Source organism: Phyllostomus hastatus, unplaced genomic scaffold (genome assembly GCF_019186645.2).
Source record: "Phyllostomus hastatus isolate PE091 unplaced genomic scaffold, TTU_PhHast_1.1 phas_contig_38, whole genome shotgun sequence".
Classification (NCBI taxonomy): domain Eukaryota; kingdom Metazoa; phylum Chordata; class Mammalia; order Chiroptera; family Phyllostomidae; genus Phyllostomus; species Phyllostomus hastatus.
Genome location: NW_025333869.1, coordinates 21,767,317 through 21,779,875, shown reverse-complemented (window position 1 = coordinate 21,779,875; position 12,559 = coordinate 21,767,317). Strand labels below are relative to the sequence as shown.

The 12,559-nt window shown below is 58.7% G+C and overlaps 2 protein-coding genes across 2 annotated transcripts; one reads left to right on the top strand and one right to left on the bottom strand.

Annotated features, from left to right (window-relative positions):
• Positions 1–724: 724 nt before the first annotated feature.
• On the bottom strand, positions 725–4,971 carry ZNF503 (zinc finger protein 503). The gene is made up of 2 exons (XM_045842145.1): positions 4,332–4,971; positions 725–3,582 (listed from the first exon to the last, which is right to left on the bottom strand). Exons 1-2 carry the CDS (start codon positions 4,632–4,634, stop codon positions 1,942–1,944), a joined length of 1,944 nt encoding a protein of 647 aa, XP_045698101.1. The 5' UTR covers positions 4,635–4,971; the 3' UTR covers positions 725–1,941.
• Positions 4,972–5,338: 367 nt separating this feature from the next.
• Positions 5,339–12,243, top strand: LOC123821156. Its single transcript, XM_045842436.1, has 5 exons — positions 5,339–5,461; positions 6,871–7,264; positions 8,707–8,793; positions 9,710–9,889; positions 10,534–12,243. Exons 1-5 carry the CDS (start codon positions 5,339–5,341, stop codon positions 10,581–10,583), a joined length of 834 nt encoding a protein of 277 aa, XP_045698392.1. The 3' UTR covers positions 10,584–12,243.
• Positions 12,244–12,559: the final 316 nt, after the last annotated feature.

Here is a 12,559-nt window from a genome sequence, read left to right as displayed (position 1 = left end):
AATGATTAGGGCTCTTCTCTGCGTGGCGCCACTGGCGCTTCAGACAGCTCTGTCCCGCGGCCCCAAACGCGGAGAAGGGAGAGGTGCGCACGGCGGGGACCCGCGCCGGGACGGAGGGCCCCGCCGCAGCTTTGCCGAGTGCAGCTCGAAGCTCAGAACCGCACTCGGCGCCTACCCGGTCGCCCCCGCGAGGCTGAGAATGAGCGCCAGGACCCTCGCGGGGTTGAATTTAAAGGGGCTTCCGGGTCCCGCGCCCCGGCGCGCTCCCCCGCGGCGCAGACTGGGATAGGGCGCCGGCCGCGGAGAAATCGGGACGCGGAAAAGCAGCCGCGGCACCGGCTGGCGGCGAGTCGGACTCCTCCGAGAGGAAGGACCGCGGGGAGAGGTGGAGGCGGGGAGAGGGGGCGTTGGAGGGGGCTCGGCTGGCGGCCATCTCTGGCCCTAGGCAGCCAGAAGGAGAGAAGGAGAGCGAACTCACTTTCCCCCGAGAGACGGGAGGGCTGCGGGGCGCTCTCCCCAGCCCTGGGAAACAGGTTCCCAAGCGTCCTGGGTCCCCTGGTCTGTCCCGGCTGCGGGCCCCGAGCACGACGACGCTTGGAAAGCAGAGGGTGACACAGCCGGCCGCGGCGTCTCCCCAGGGCCAAGGCCGGGAGGGCGAGTCCGGGCCTGCGCTTGCTCTTTGCTCAAAACGAAACCCAAACTCCCAAAAATCTCAAGAGGAAAATTTCAAAAACCATTTTTCTTTCACTTTTAATAAACAGGCTGCTGAGAGAAAAATTAAAAACGAAATGAGCGATAGCTAAGGATAATATCTTTTCAAATTGTGAAATACCTCCTTGAAAAATCGTTTCCCTCAGACAAACCCCACTGCTGGCCAGCCCGTCCGAAGCCTTTGCCTTTTCCTGAAAATCACAACAAAACCATCGGAAACGCGGCCACGTCCGGGAAGTCGCGGGCGCAGGCCCCGGAACCCACTGCGGCCGCCGTGCTCTTCTTTCTCTTCAACCACAAAAGCAAAAAAAGATGATAATAAGAAGTAAAACCTTTTAATACATCAAATATACGGAATTTTAATCTTTAAAGCGATACATTGTCTATTATTTTAGTACATGACGTAAACCTTACTTGTCCCCTTCTCAGCGGGTGGACTTAAAAATTAAAAATAGTTAAGTGTTCCGTTTAAAGAACAAAATAAGGCAAATGAGGTTTTGGAATAGAATTGTTTTTCCTTTTTTTTGTTTTCTTCCAGAATACATACAAAAAAATACCCATTCTCTTCCGATGGTATACACCTTAAAAATAATTGCAATTTGAAATCAGAGCTGACAAATTGTGACTTGTTTTGTTTTTCATTTTTTGTAACAAACATGCATGTAAATTGTATTTCAATCAGACATTAAATAAGAACGTACAATACAATCATAGCAATTTTAAAGTAACATTAAAGAGAAGACCTCTAGTTCTGTGGCGGTTTTGTATTTATTTATAATCTACAAGGGACGGGAGGGTTTGTTTTCCATTTTTACCCTCAAGTTTTAATTCCCCCTTCCTTTTGACCTACGGAGCTCAAACTAAATAATGCACTTTAGAACCACGGGTCCGCTTGGAGCTAACATAAATAAATACCAGTGTCCACCGGCGCAGTCCTCAGATGAACACTTTCTCAATTACTTTTTCCTTCTTTTTCTATAAAAAGTCAAATGATATTCTTTTCAACTTTTATAAAGTTTGGGTGGGGAGGTGAGGCGGGGCCAACGGGACTTTCCCACCGGGTCTCGGTCGCTGTCTCGGGTGGATAGGTACGGTATACAAGTTTTCGTTTCCTGGCCCGGGTCGTCCCCACTCGCGGGTGACAGTAGCTTCTCCCTGTTCCCGCCCCTCCCTCGGCCCCTCCCCTCCCCCAGCTCCCTTCTCTCCCTCGCCAGCCCTCACGACCCTCCCTCACTGATACCCCAGCGCGGAGGCCGTGGTCAGTCTCTGTCCGTAGAGGGCGTAAGGGGAGTAGTAGGGTCCGGTGGCTGCGGGCACCGGCACCGGAGCGCCGGGGGTGGGGAGCGGGCTCTTGGAGTAGGGGTGGTAGCGGCTGCTGAGTCCCAGCGCGTGGTGGGGGCTGCGCAGCGCCAGCGTCCCGGGGCTTCCCGGAGCGCCCGACGTGGGGATGTGCATGTGGCAAGCCATCGCGGCCGCCGCGGCGCTGGCCAGAGACGACGAGCTGGGGTAGCCCGACAGCAGTTTGTCCGTCCCGGGAAAGGCCGTATGGGTCCTCAAGTGGCTCAGCAGCTCTTCGGACGTGGCGAAGCGCTTGTCGCACGGCCCGTTAGCCGACACCCAGTTGCAGATGTGGGGGAGTGGGTCGTTAGGGAGCATGAAGCCGTACGGGTAGAGGGGGTGGCCAGCCAGGGAGGGTGGTGTGGCGCCCGCGGCGGCCGCGGCCGTTAACGACGAGTGCACGCCGTGCAGCGGGTGCGTGGGGTACACCAGCGGATATCCGGACTTGAGTGCCGCCGCTGCAGCGGCCGGGTCGTGGGCGCACGACGCGCTGGCCGCCGCGGCCCCCGCCAGGTGGCTGGCGCAGTGGTAGCTGAGGCAGTACGGGTCCCGGCACAAGCTGGCTGTCATCACGGAAGGCGGCGACGCCCCGGCCAAGGGGCTCGAGCCAGCGGGCTTACTGCAGCCCAGAGAGCCCGCCGCAGCCGCCGCCAGCTGTGCCCCCACCAGGCTGCCCGGCTTGGTGGGGTCGAGCGCCACGCCGTGTGGCAGGAACTGGGGCGGGTAGCCGGCGTAGGCCCCAGCCAGGCTGCCTGGGTAGGTCATGCCCGCGGGAGGCAGAGGGAACACTGTCTGGCCTGGTTTGTAGGGCGACACTGGAGCCACCAGCCCAGAGCCCAGCACCGAGGAGGAGGTGGGTGCGCTGGGGCCCGAGCCGGAGCTGGTGCCCGAGGAGCCGCCACAGTCCGAGCCTAGAGCTTTGCCCCCGGGACCCCCATCTGGGTGCTGGTTCACGTCCACATTAATCCCGCCGCCGCAGCTAATCCGGCCGTGTGCCAGCCCCGTGGGTGCCCCTTCGGCCGAGGCGGCTCCGGAGCCCTTGCCGCCGCCACTGCCGCCGCCCGAGTCTGAGTCCTTTTTGTCATCCTTGCCCTCCGGGCCACCCCCGGCCGAAGGCAGCATGCCTCCTGGTGAGCAGGCCGAGGCGCTGGAGCTTGGGCTGCCTGTCCTGGGCGTGAATGGCTGGCAGGTGGCGCTCGGTACTCGGAATCCGGACTTCTCCGCTGAAACCCCCCCGCCGCCGCCACCCCCGCCGCCACCGCCTCCTCCGCCGCCGCCTCCCGGCTCCTTCTTATCCGAGCCGGGTTTGGAGTACGGCTTGAAACTCGATTTGTCCTCCACGCCGATGTCACTCAGCTTGAGGGGCCCCGACTTTCCGTCCTTGTCACCCCCGGCGCCGCCGCCGCCGGCACCGCCCGCGCCGCCCGCGTTGGAAGCGACGGAGGAGAGTTTGGAAGAAGGCGAGGGGTCGGGCTTCCCGATCTGCGAGCATGTTTGCGCCAACAGCGCCAGCGGGCTCTTCTTAGCATCGAGCTGCGGGGTCAGACGCGGGAGGCGGTGGGGACGGGTGCAAAAAGAAAGAAGGGGAAATCCTTTAGAATCCTGGCTTCTAGGATTCAAACACCCCTCCGCCAAGGCCTGCGAAGATCCTCCCAGCCCTGAGGGGCAATTCTAGGCGGCACCCTCCTCTACACCTCTACACACGCACTCGCCCTTGAGAAAGGTAGCAGGATCCCCTCTCCACACCCCCCCCCCCGCCCCAGGATCTTTCATGTCCTTTCCAAGCGCTAAACTGGATTTTAAAATACAAAATATTTTGGTTTCTGACTCTTAGTCTCAGAACTGTACACCTCCCACCCCATCCCTAATTCTTTGGAGTAATGGCTCAGGCGGTTTGCACCTCAGAGGCCGTGTACAAATATCAGCTTCTGAGGAACTCGAGGACTGCGCCTTTGGAACCGAATTTCGGGCTCCCGTCCGTCTTCCGGGCAGAAAGTGAGTGGGTCTGGGTCGGGGTAGGGGTTTTAATACCAAAGAGAGAAACAAGTTGTGGCTGCCTTGTCTCCTAACATTCACACTCCAGTCTACCTCCTGCCCTCTTTCTGCCCTAGTTTTAAGGTGCGGGAGCCCTATCCTCTCTCTCCATCCCGGAGCTGAATCGCTTGACACCCACCTCCTCGGCTACCAACTTCCACCCCCAGATCCGGAGAGAAAGAAATTCCGTGAAGCGGCAGCCAGGGTGGTGGTCCCAATCCAGTACGATCCAAGGAGAGGGTCCTTACCTCGATGGGGCTGACGGGAGTGGAAGGCAGAGGCTGCAGGTACTCAGGGTGCAAAATGTGGCCAGTCCGTGCGGTCAGCATCTTCAGCACCTTGATGGGCAGTCGGTTAGCCTGGCGGAGAGGGTCAGAGGGAGGCACCGCGTGCACAAAAGGCTTGGTGCTGCCGGCCGGGGACGAGCCTGGGCCGGGGCCGGAGCTATTTCCAGAGAGCGCGCTGGTCCAGGCAGGGTCCGCACTGCCGCCGCCGCCGCCGCCGCTGTGCTTACTGCTTCTTAGGGCAGAAAGCGAGGGCGCTGTGCTCATGACCCACCCGCGCGCATGGGAGCAGCGGGGGGCGGGCTCCGGGCTGCGCGCTCGCCCGGGGAGCAGGAGCAGCAGGAGGAGGAGGAGCTGGCGCAGCGGCCACGGGCGCCCCGCGCGCCTTCTCGCCGCCTAGAGCCAGCGGCGAATAATCCTGGGTGGCCTGCAGCGGAGCCGTGGCCGACCGCGAGGAGCCCGCCCGATTGCGGGACTGCCGGGCGGCTCGCCGTGTCCGCCTCGGGCTGTGCCCCTGCGCTGCTTACGAGCGGCCCGGCGCCGGCGCTGCTCTCGGCGGTGTGAGCCGCTGCTTGTCCAGCCGGGTCTCTGGCGAGGAAACTCACTTCAAAAGCAGCTGCACCGAGGGGGAGATTAAAGCCTTTGCCGCCTTCCAATCAAATGGGAGCCCGAGGTGATTGGAGGGTCAAGGGGATGTGACGCGTCCCGCGCCGCCGCCGCCGCCGCCGCCTGGACTCTCAGCGCTGGTTTTAATGGGCAGCTCCCTCATCGCCGCCTCCCCCCACTCCCCGCGGCTCGTCCCCTCCTTGGATTTCGCTCCGAGGGGGAGCTGGACTTTTATTCTACGTTTGCTATCTACCGCCTCCCTCCTTTTTTCTCCTTGTCGTCCTTCCTTTTCCCAGCTCGAAAATAAACTGAAGCCTCCTTTTGCAAGAGGGTGCGTGTGAGGAACAGATTAAGGTGGTGTGCAAATGCAGCGCCCGCAGGACTTCGGACGACAGCCGGGCTGTCAAGTCCGGGGGCTCACAGGGGCCCGGACACCACATATGCTCTCCCCCTCCGTAACCGAACTCTCTCGCGGCGCGGCCGCCAGAGTAAGGAAAGGTGGGGAGCGGGTGCTGGAGGAAGTCTGCCCGCCCGATTTGATTTCCCGGGATTTGAAGGCAGAGAAACCAGAAGCTAGGTGGGCAGCGGTGGTGGTTTTTCTCCGAGTTGTGCTGGGGGCTCCCCGCCCTTCCCCGCCACGTGACGCCCGGAGACTCGCAGATTGGGGCAGGAGCGAGGGTCACATGTTTCCTCTGTTTCACACTCGGCCCCCACTTCTCACTCTGCCCGGCCACCCTCTCCTCTCGTCGCCCGTCCCTCCCCCCACCCCGCCAAGTTCTCTGGGCATCTCCACCCCTCCATCAATTGTCAATGTTCCTCGACCGCAATCAATCAGTTATTTGTCAGCTCTTGTCAATCCGCCCGTGATTTATGTCAGCTTTTGTTGCTGATTACAAGGCGGGTGCGACTTGAAGGGGAAAAAGGAGAGAGAGACGCTGAGGAAGGAAGAGATCGTGGGGGGCGGGGGGACCGGAGAAGGAGGAAAGAGGAGCAGCCTCCTGGGATGGGCGGGGCTGGGGCTCTAAGAAAAAGAATGAAGCGGGGGAAGGAGGCGCTCGGTGTCAAGAAAATGAACAGTGAGAGTCAAGTGCGCAGGTGCGGACAGGGTGCTGAGAGGGGTGCGCAGGCCTGGGGTGCGCGCCTCGTCTCTTCGAGGTCGGAGACAGAGATACACCCTTCCTCCCTTGGGGATTTCGATCCGTTGGGGCCGCGGAGTTCGGCGCGACTCTGGGTACCCGAGACCAGAGGCGGTGATGTCTCGCACGGGAGATTTTTTTTTTTCCTCTCGCCTAGGTTATTCCCTCGGGGTCATGTAGTGTGCCGATGCCAGGCTGCTAGCCTGCCGCGGACCCCGACCTCCGTAGTGCCCTGACCCCAAACTCAGAGACTGTTTCCTAGGAGCCACATCTCCAACGTAACGAGTCCTGGAGGTCAATGATAGGGTATCCCCCTCAATTCTTTGAACCCCATCTGACTGTGGGTCGGCTGAGAGCCCGCGAAGAAGAGGTCTGAGCGTGGGCGAATGGGAAAGATAAGTGTCAGACTCACTCAGGCCCCTACCCCAGGCTTCCCACACTGCGCGCCATCTCAGTGCGCTTAGTAGCCGGGGTTACTCCACTCTGCTCGCTCGAATTTATTGGAACTCGTAGCTGGGATTGACCTGCGCTGGGACAGCAGAGTGAAGGAGCCAGGGAGGGAGGGGGCGGCTGCCTGTGGGAACAAGGGTTCTTCCAGGGAAGCGGAGCGGGACTGCCGCGTTCCCCTCGATTTGCACAGTCACTCGGGCTGTTTGGAAGGAAAAGGGGAGGCGCTGTGCGTGTCTCCGTGCCACTGATTCTGGGTGCACAAGTGTGTACGTATGCCTGTGCTGCTGTGTGAGTTGTCAGGGCTTTGATAGCATTTGGAGCGAGTTCGGGGGTCACCTTCAGAAAGTCGCAGAAATTGGAAGGGGGGCGAGAGGAGGACACACCCCCTTACTCGGAACGACTTCGAAGACTTTGAATCTCCCCTCCCCCACTTTTCCGCTCCGGCTCTTCTTTTGTTGTCAATCCTTTTGATAAATGGCGGGGCAGGGAGCGCTGGGAGCCAGGAGCCAGTCTGTACCCGCGCGAGGGGCGGAGGCCGGGCCTGGACACCAGCTTCCACCCGCGTTCCCCAGGCGCAGAGACCCGTGCGCTCGGGGGTAGGGTTTCGGACCTGCCCTCGGCATGCTCGCCCTCTCCTCTTTAACCACCCCCTCTCCCCCATTTTTATCTCTGTCTCCTCCGCACAGGTACCGAGAACTTTCCGGGGTGAGTTTTAGAATTTTCTTGTAGGCATTCATTTTCTGCGTTTTAATCTCATCCTTCGATTCTTCAGGTTGGTAAAGTTCATGAGATGGTACTGGACTAAAGATAATTTGGAGAAGAAGTGAGCAAGGCGGTTTGTGGTTTTGGCTGCTGTTTGTTGGTGTGTGCCTGTGTGCGTGTGTGTAGGCGGAAGAACACACCTGCGTTCAGGGGTTTGGAGTGTCCTTGCGACAACAGAGGAAGGTGAGTTTGGGAGACGGTGGCAAGGCCACAAGAAAGGTTGGGAAGGTTGTCTTGACCATCTTTGGGGAGCAAGTCCCAGGCAGTCCTAAACTCTCTCTCGGTCGGGCAGCATGTCTGTGAAGCCAGTTATATCCTGCGGGCGTGTTAGTGTCTGTCTGTGTCATTGAGTGCGCGGCTGTCCAGGAGTCAGCCCGGATCAGCTGTGGAGCTCCCAGCTCTGCGAGCCCAGCAATGGGCCGTGTGTCGCCACGGCCTCCCGGTGAGGCCCGGATGCTGAATGCTGGGGGCGGTGGCCATAGCTGGAGGTGACCAGGGGCATACCCCCAACCCTCTCACCTCTGTCTCCAGACCCAGTTCCTTCCCTCTGCTGGAATTGGATGCGGCAGTCCCAGCACCCAAAACGTGGGGTAACCATAGAGTGGCCCCTGTGTCCCACGGAATGGATGTGCCGCGGTGTGGCGACACACTCTCGAATGCCTGAACGGTGCTGCGCGCTTGCGGGTGGTGGTCAGCTTACACTCCCTCCTCCCCAAACCCAACTCGGAAGGTCCGAGCGCACGGGGGCGCCTGGAGGCCTGCGCGCACCGGGCTTTTGGGACATCCGAGCAGGCGCATGTCTCCAGGGAGGCCAAATCCCCCAACGCCGAGCTGGCTGTGGGGTTGGGGGGTTATTAATTACTCCGCGCTAGGCCTAATGCCTCCAACCCCCAGCGGCTGTTGGCGTGGATGTCCTGTGGATTTTATTTGCACACAATGGAAATGATTTGTCTTCTCTAAAAAAGGGTGGGCATGGCAGATATTTGAGGAGGGAATGGGAGGAGAAAGAAGGAGAGAGAGTTGAGGCAGAAAGTTTGAAAATGCCTTGAACTATTCACTGTCGAGATGGCTAATCAGTATTGAGGCCGGAGGGCAGGCGGGCCGCCTTTCACCGCCGCTTCCCTTTCATCTCGGGCTCGGCGGAGGCGCTCAATTAAAAGCCTATCAGTTTGTAAGTAAATCAACGCCTATCAGAGTTGTCACATCAAACAAAACGATTATTATTGCAGCCCGCCTCCCCTATTAATCTCCCTCGAAGATAATCCGCCTGACAGGTCAGGCCCGGCGAGCTGGAAAGCCTGGCCCAGAGCGCCCAAACAGTCCCGGACTGGCGCGCCCCTGGGGGCCTCCCCATCCGGGTGTCACCCCGCCTTGTGGTCCCCTAGGAGCGGAGAGAGAAAAGATCACGCGGAGGCTGCTGGATCCAGGCCTGACCCTCCGGACTGGAAGCGGGGACCAGATTCAGAGGGCTGGTAGGGGACGATTCCGGGTGGCCCTTCCTATTCTCAAGGCTCTGAAGGCACCCGCCTTACCCAAGCCACCACAGCCTGTTCTGTTCCCGAAGCCTCACCCTGGCCTGCACCCTTCTCCACTCGCTTCCCCTGCCTCTCCTTTTCTTTTCCCCCGAATGACCCCCCCCCTCTTTTTTTTGTTTCATCTCCTGCTTCTGCCTTGTCTCCCTAACCTTCATCTTCTTTCCCTCCCTACACTTCCTTTCCCCCTACCTACTTGCCAAGGAATATTTCCCATTCTCTCTCCCTCCTGGAGCACATACTACTGTGGATTACTACTGTGAAGTAGTACATACATACTACTTTGGCGCAGTCACACTCTCTGGAGAAGGGCATTCTCAGGGCCGGGGTCAGTTCTCTGCCCCAGCGCTGCCCCAGGAGTGTGTGCAATTCCCAGGAACACATGATGAAGTCCTTCTTAATTTTATTTCAAGCAGGAGCTCTCAAAAAACTATGCCTGTTTAAGGATTGGGTGCGTTTGGTGGGGTGAGAGAGAGAGAGAGAGAAGATACCAGAGCAGTGGGTGGACAGTCGCAAATGCCCTATTGTGGAATTAGCATTTGATCTTGGAATTTCACAGCTGCAAGGTCGCTGACCTGGCTGGTGGCATTGGCTGGGTGTTGTAAATGTGAGGAGACCCAGCAGACACCTGGGCCTCAGCACTGAGTATGTGAAGGGATGCCTAACATTTCATAAATATAAACACACCCAGATAATTACTTCTGTGGCCTCAAACTGGTGCTCTGCAGGCTGGGTGGCCTTGGGACCAAGGGGGCATGAAGTCATGGCTTTCTTTCAGGTGACCTCGGGCTTCATCCTCTGGGATGCCTCAGAACCAAGCTCGAACTGCCCTTTTTCATGCTTTTGCTTCAAATAGATAGGCCCAAATGGCCACTGCCCGAGCTGGGTGAAACCAGGATTGAGAGGTGGTTGAAGTATTTGAAGGAGAAGGGATCCCTGTGGGACCCCAGGCCCTGCTGCCCTAAATGCCAGTTCAAAGCCCAAGGAAGCCTCTGTCAGCATGCTTGTATCCCGGAGAACCCCCGTCTCCACCAAGGTACGGTAGTGCTGGCCCACCTTCTCCCAGCAGTTGTATCAGGGTCTGAGGCTGTAGATATCGAATAGAGCTCACCTCAGGGTGCTGGGCCTCCAGAGATGCAGGACCGGTGCCCGCCCCTCCCCATTCCCGAAAGCCCCTCTATTTGTGCGCACTTGCCACAGGTGACTGGAAAGGAACATTTATTTCTATACCCATAAATATTGTACCGATGTAATGGCTCAGTTACCTGTGCGCCTGTTTTTCTTTAATATATTTATTTCACCTCTGCCACGCTGCAGATATTTAAAGAGGTACAGGTACCATACCCCTCATAGATGTGGAGTTCACTCTGGCTACAGGAAATTTCCGCTGGGAGGTTACTTGGACATAAGTGCTATCTCGAACCCAGAGTACACCCAAACAGGGGCTGTAAAAAGACACTTCTTGTAGAATTTTTCCAACTTAACTATATATGCGCATGCCGAGAATTTAATAATATTTTATATCCCTCTATAGATCTAAATATTCAGATGTTATGTTACATGCCCTTGAGCTGGAAGCGATCTTCCGTTCACGCTGGACGCGGAGCTGTTAGTATAATTTTCATCTCCCTGCACTACACATGAATCTTGATCTAATAAATTCAACCTTGTCATTTTCAGAATCGACGGGATTTCTCTGGCTGCGGCTTGCACTGCCTCTATCCGAATAAATCCAGATCGCAGGCAATGGCAGGGAAGGAACGGCTCCCGGTTCTCACGCAGACGAGTTGGCCCAGAGAGGGACACAAGGTAGCTCCTAGTGCTCGTGAGGCAGCGGATCTGGCCCCCGAAAGAGGCTGGACTATCAACCTCCTTGGGCCCCGTGGCCCCGTGCTGCCCCTCAGTGCCTGGCAGTCCTCAAATTTGCCGGGGTTTCGGGAACCCTCCGGGCCAAGCCCGCCCTCGGCGAAAACTGAAAGCAGATCCCACGGCAAATGAAGCCCGAACTTTCTTCAACTCAAGTTTGCAGCAGAGATTAGGTGGAGGCTTTGGAAGGACCGAAGGAAAGAGAGGTGGGGCTGTAGGTAGAAGAGGGCGTGCGACACGGAGCAGGGCAGGAGGTGCAACGCTAGGGGAGGTGCCTCCTCTGCCTTCTTTCTCGCCAACTTCTTGGCCTGGTAGGTAAGGCTAGTCTCCAAGGTGCCACGAACGCCTAGGGTGTGTTTGTGGGGATTGCACCAGGGAGGAGGTGGCTTTGTAAAAGTTGCAAAAGAGCTTTGCCGAGAAGTGTCCGTCTAGCAGGGCACAAGAAAGCCTGGGACCAGTTCGCCTTCCCCGTGGCAGACTGATCAGAACTCCACCTCTGTGGAGCCCCCTGACCAGTGCACTCCCCTCATCTCCAAACTGCGTGTAAATAACCTCCCGCTGCCTGCACTGCAAACTTCCCCGCTCCGCGGCGCCGCAGTTGGCGGGCGAGGCCGGACTCAGAGCGGGCCCTCCAGGCTGCCGGCGGGCAGCTCAGCGCCAGCTCAAAAAAAACAACAAAAAAACGGGCTTGCCCGGGGGCGAAAAGGACTAGTGTCGTTCCCCTTCCCACGGGCTGCCCAGACCACCACCGCCTACCTCCCAACTCCCCCCAGCCACAGCTTCCTCCTGGGAGCCGCAGTCTCGAGGGCCTGGCTGGGGCGCAAAGTGCGTGCGCGGGCCGGCAAGGGGGGTGAGTGGCTGCCCGTCTCTCCGCGGGGCCTGTCGCCGGGCCGGCCTCGGCGGGTGAGTGATGAGGGCAGAGAAGGGCGCCCATAAATCGCGGGTGTCAGGGCGAAAAACTCTCTTTATTGTCTGCGTGATGGATGGGCCCAGGGACGAGACACCAAATACTTCGTATCGCCTTTAAATGGGAACACATTTTCCGCGGCCATAATTCATGTTTTTTAAATAGAAAGTTTGAAATGTTGCCTATATTTCACCGGCCCTGACATATTTATGAATCGCTCCCTGCATGCAAATATCATTATTTAAAGCGCCGGGGAGAGCTCGGGGGAGGGGAGGAGGAGCGGCCCCCGGGGTGTGGGGGTGGTGAACCAGAGAAATGCGGCTGGAGGTGGGGGGGGGGGGGCGTCTCCCTAAAGTGAGGACAATGAGGCAAGGCGGGGGACGCCTTGTCCGGAAGCCAAGCGCACCCGGGCTCCCGGCCCGCGCGGGCGCCGCACTGCCAGCTGCTCCGGGAAGTTTGCGCGGCTTGGGCCGGAGGACTGCTTTCGCCTCCCGCCGGGAGACCAGGGGGCACACTGCGTCCTTTTCCCAGGCCCTGATCCAAGCCGAAGCCACCTTTTCCAAGAAGGAAGTAAAAAAATAAAATAAAACCAATTTAACAAACGCAAATAATAACAATCCAAAGTGTTTCGTGTTCTTTGCCATCGCATCGATTTTTATTGATTGTTACTCTGCAAGCCTGAGACGGTGCACGCCCTGGCGGGGCGCCCGTCCGACCCCCGCGCACCAGCGGCCCGCCGCTGAGCGCCGCGGGGCCTGCGCGGGACGCGGGCGGCTCCGGCCCCCAAGGACCCCGGGCTCCAGTCCCGCTCCCCTGCCGCCCAGAGCCGGGCAGCGCCCCCTGGGTATGCGTCCGCTCTTCCCGAGCTCGGAAGTCACTAGAATCTCTCTGGAAAAGAGCCGGACACGTGCCGTCAGCCTCCTGTCCTGCGGG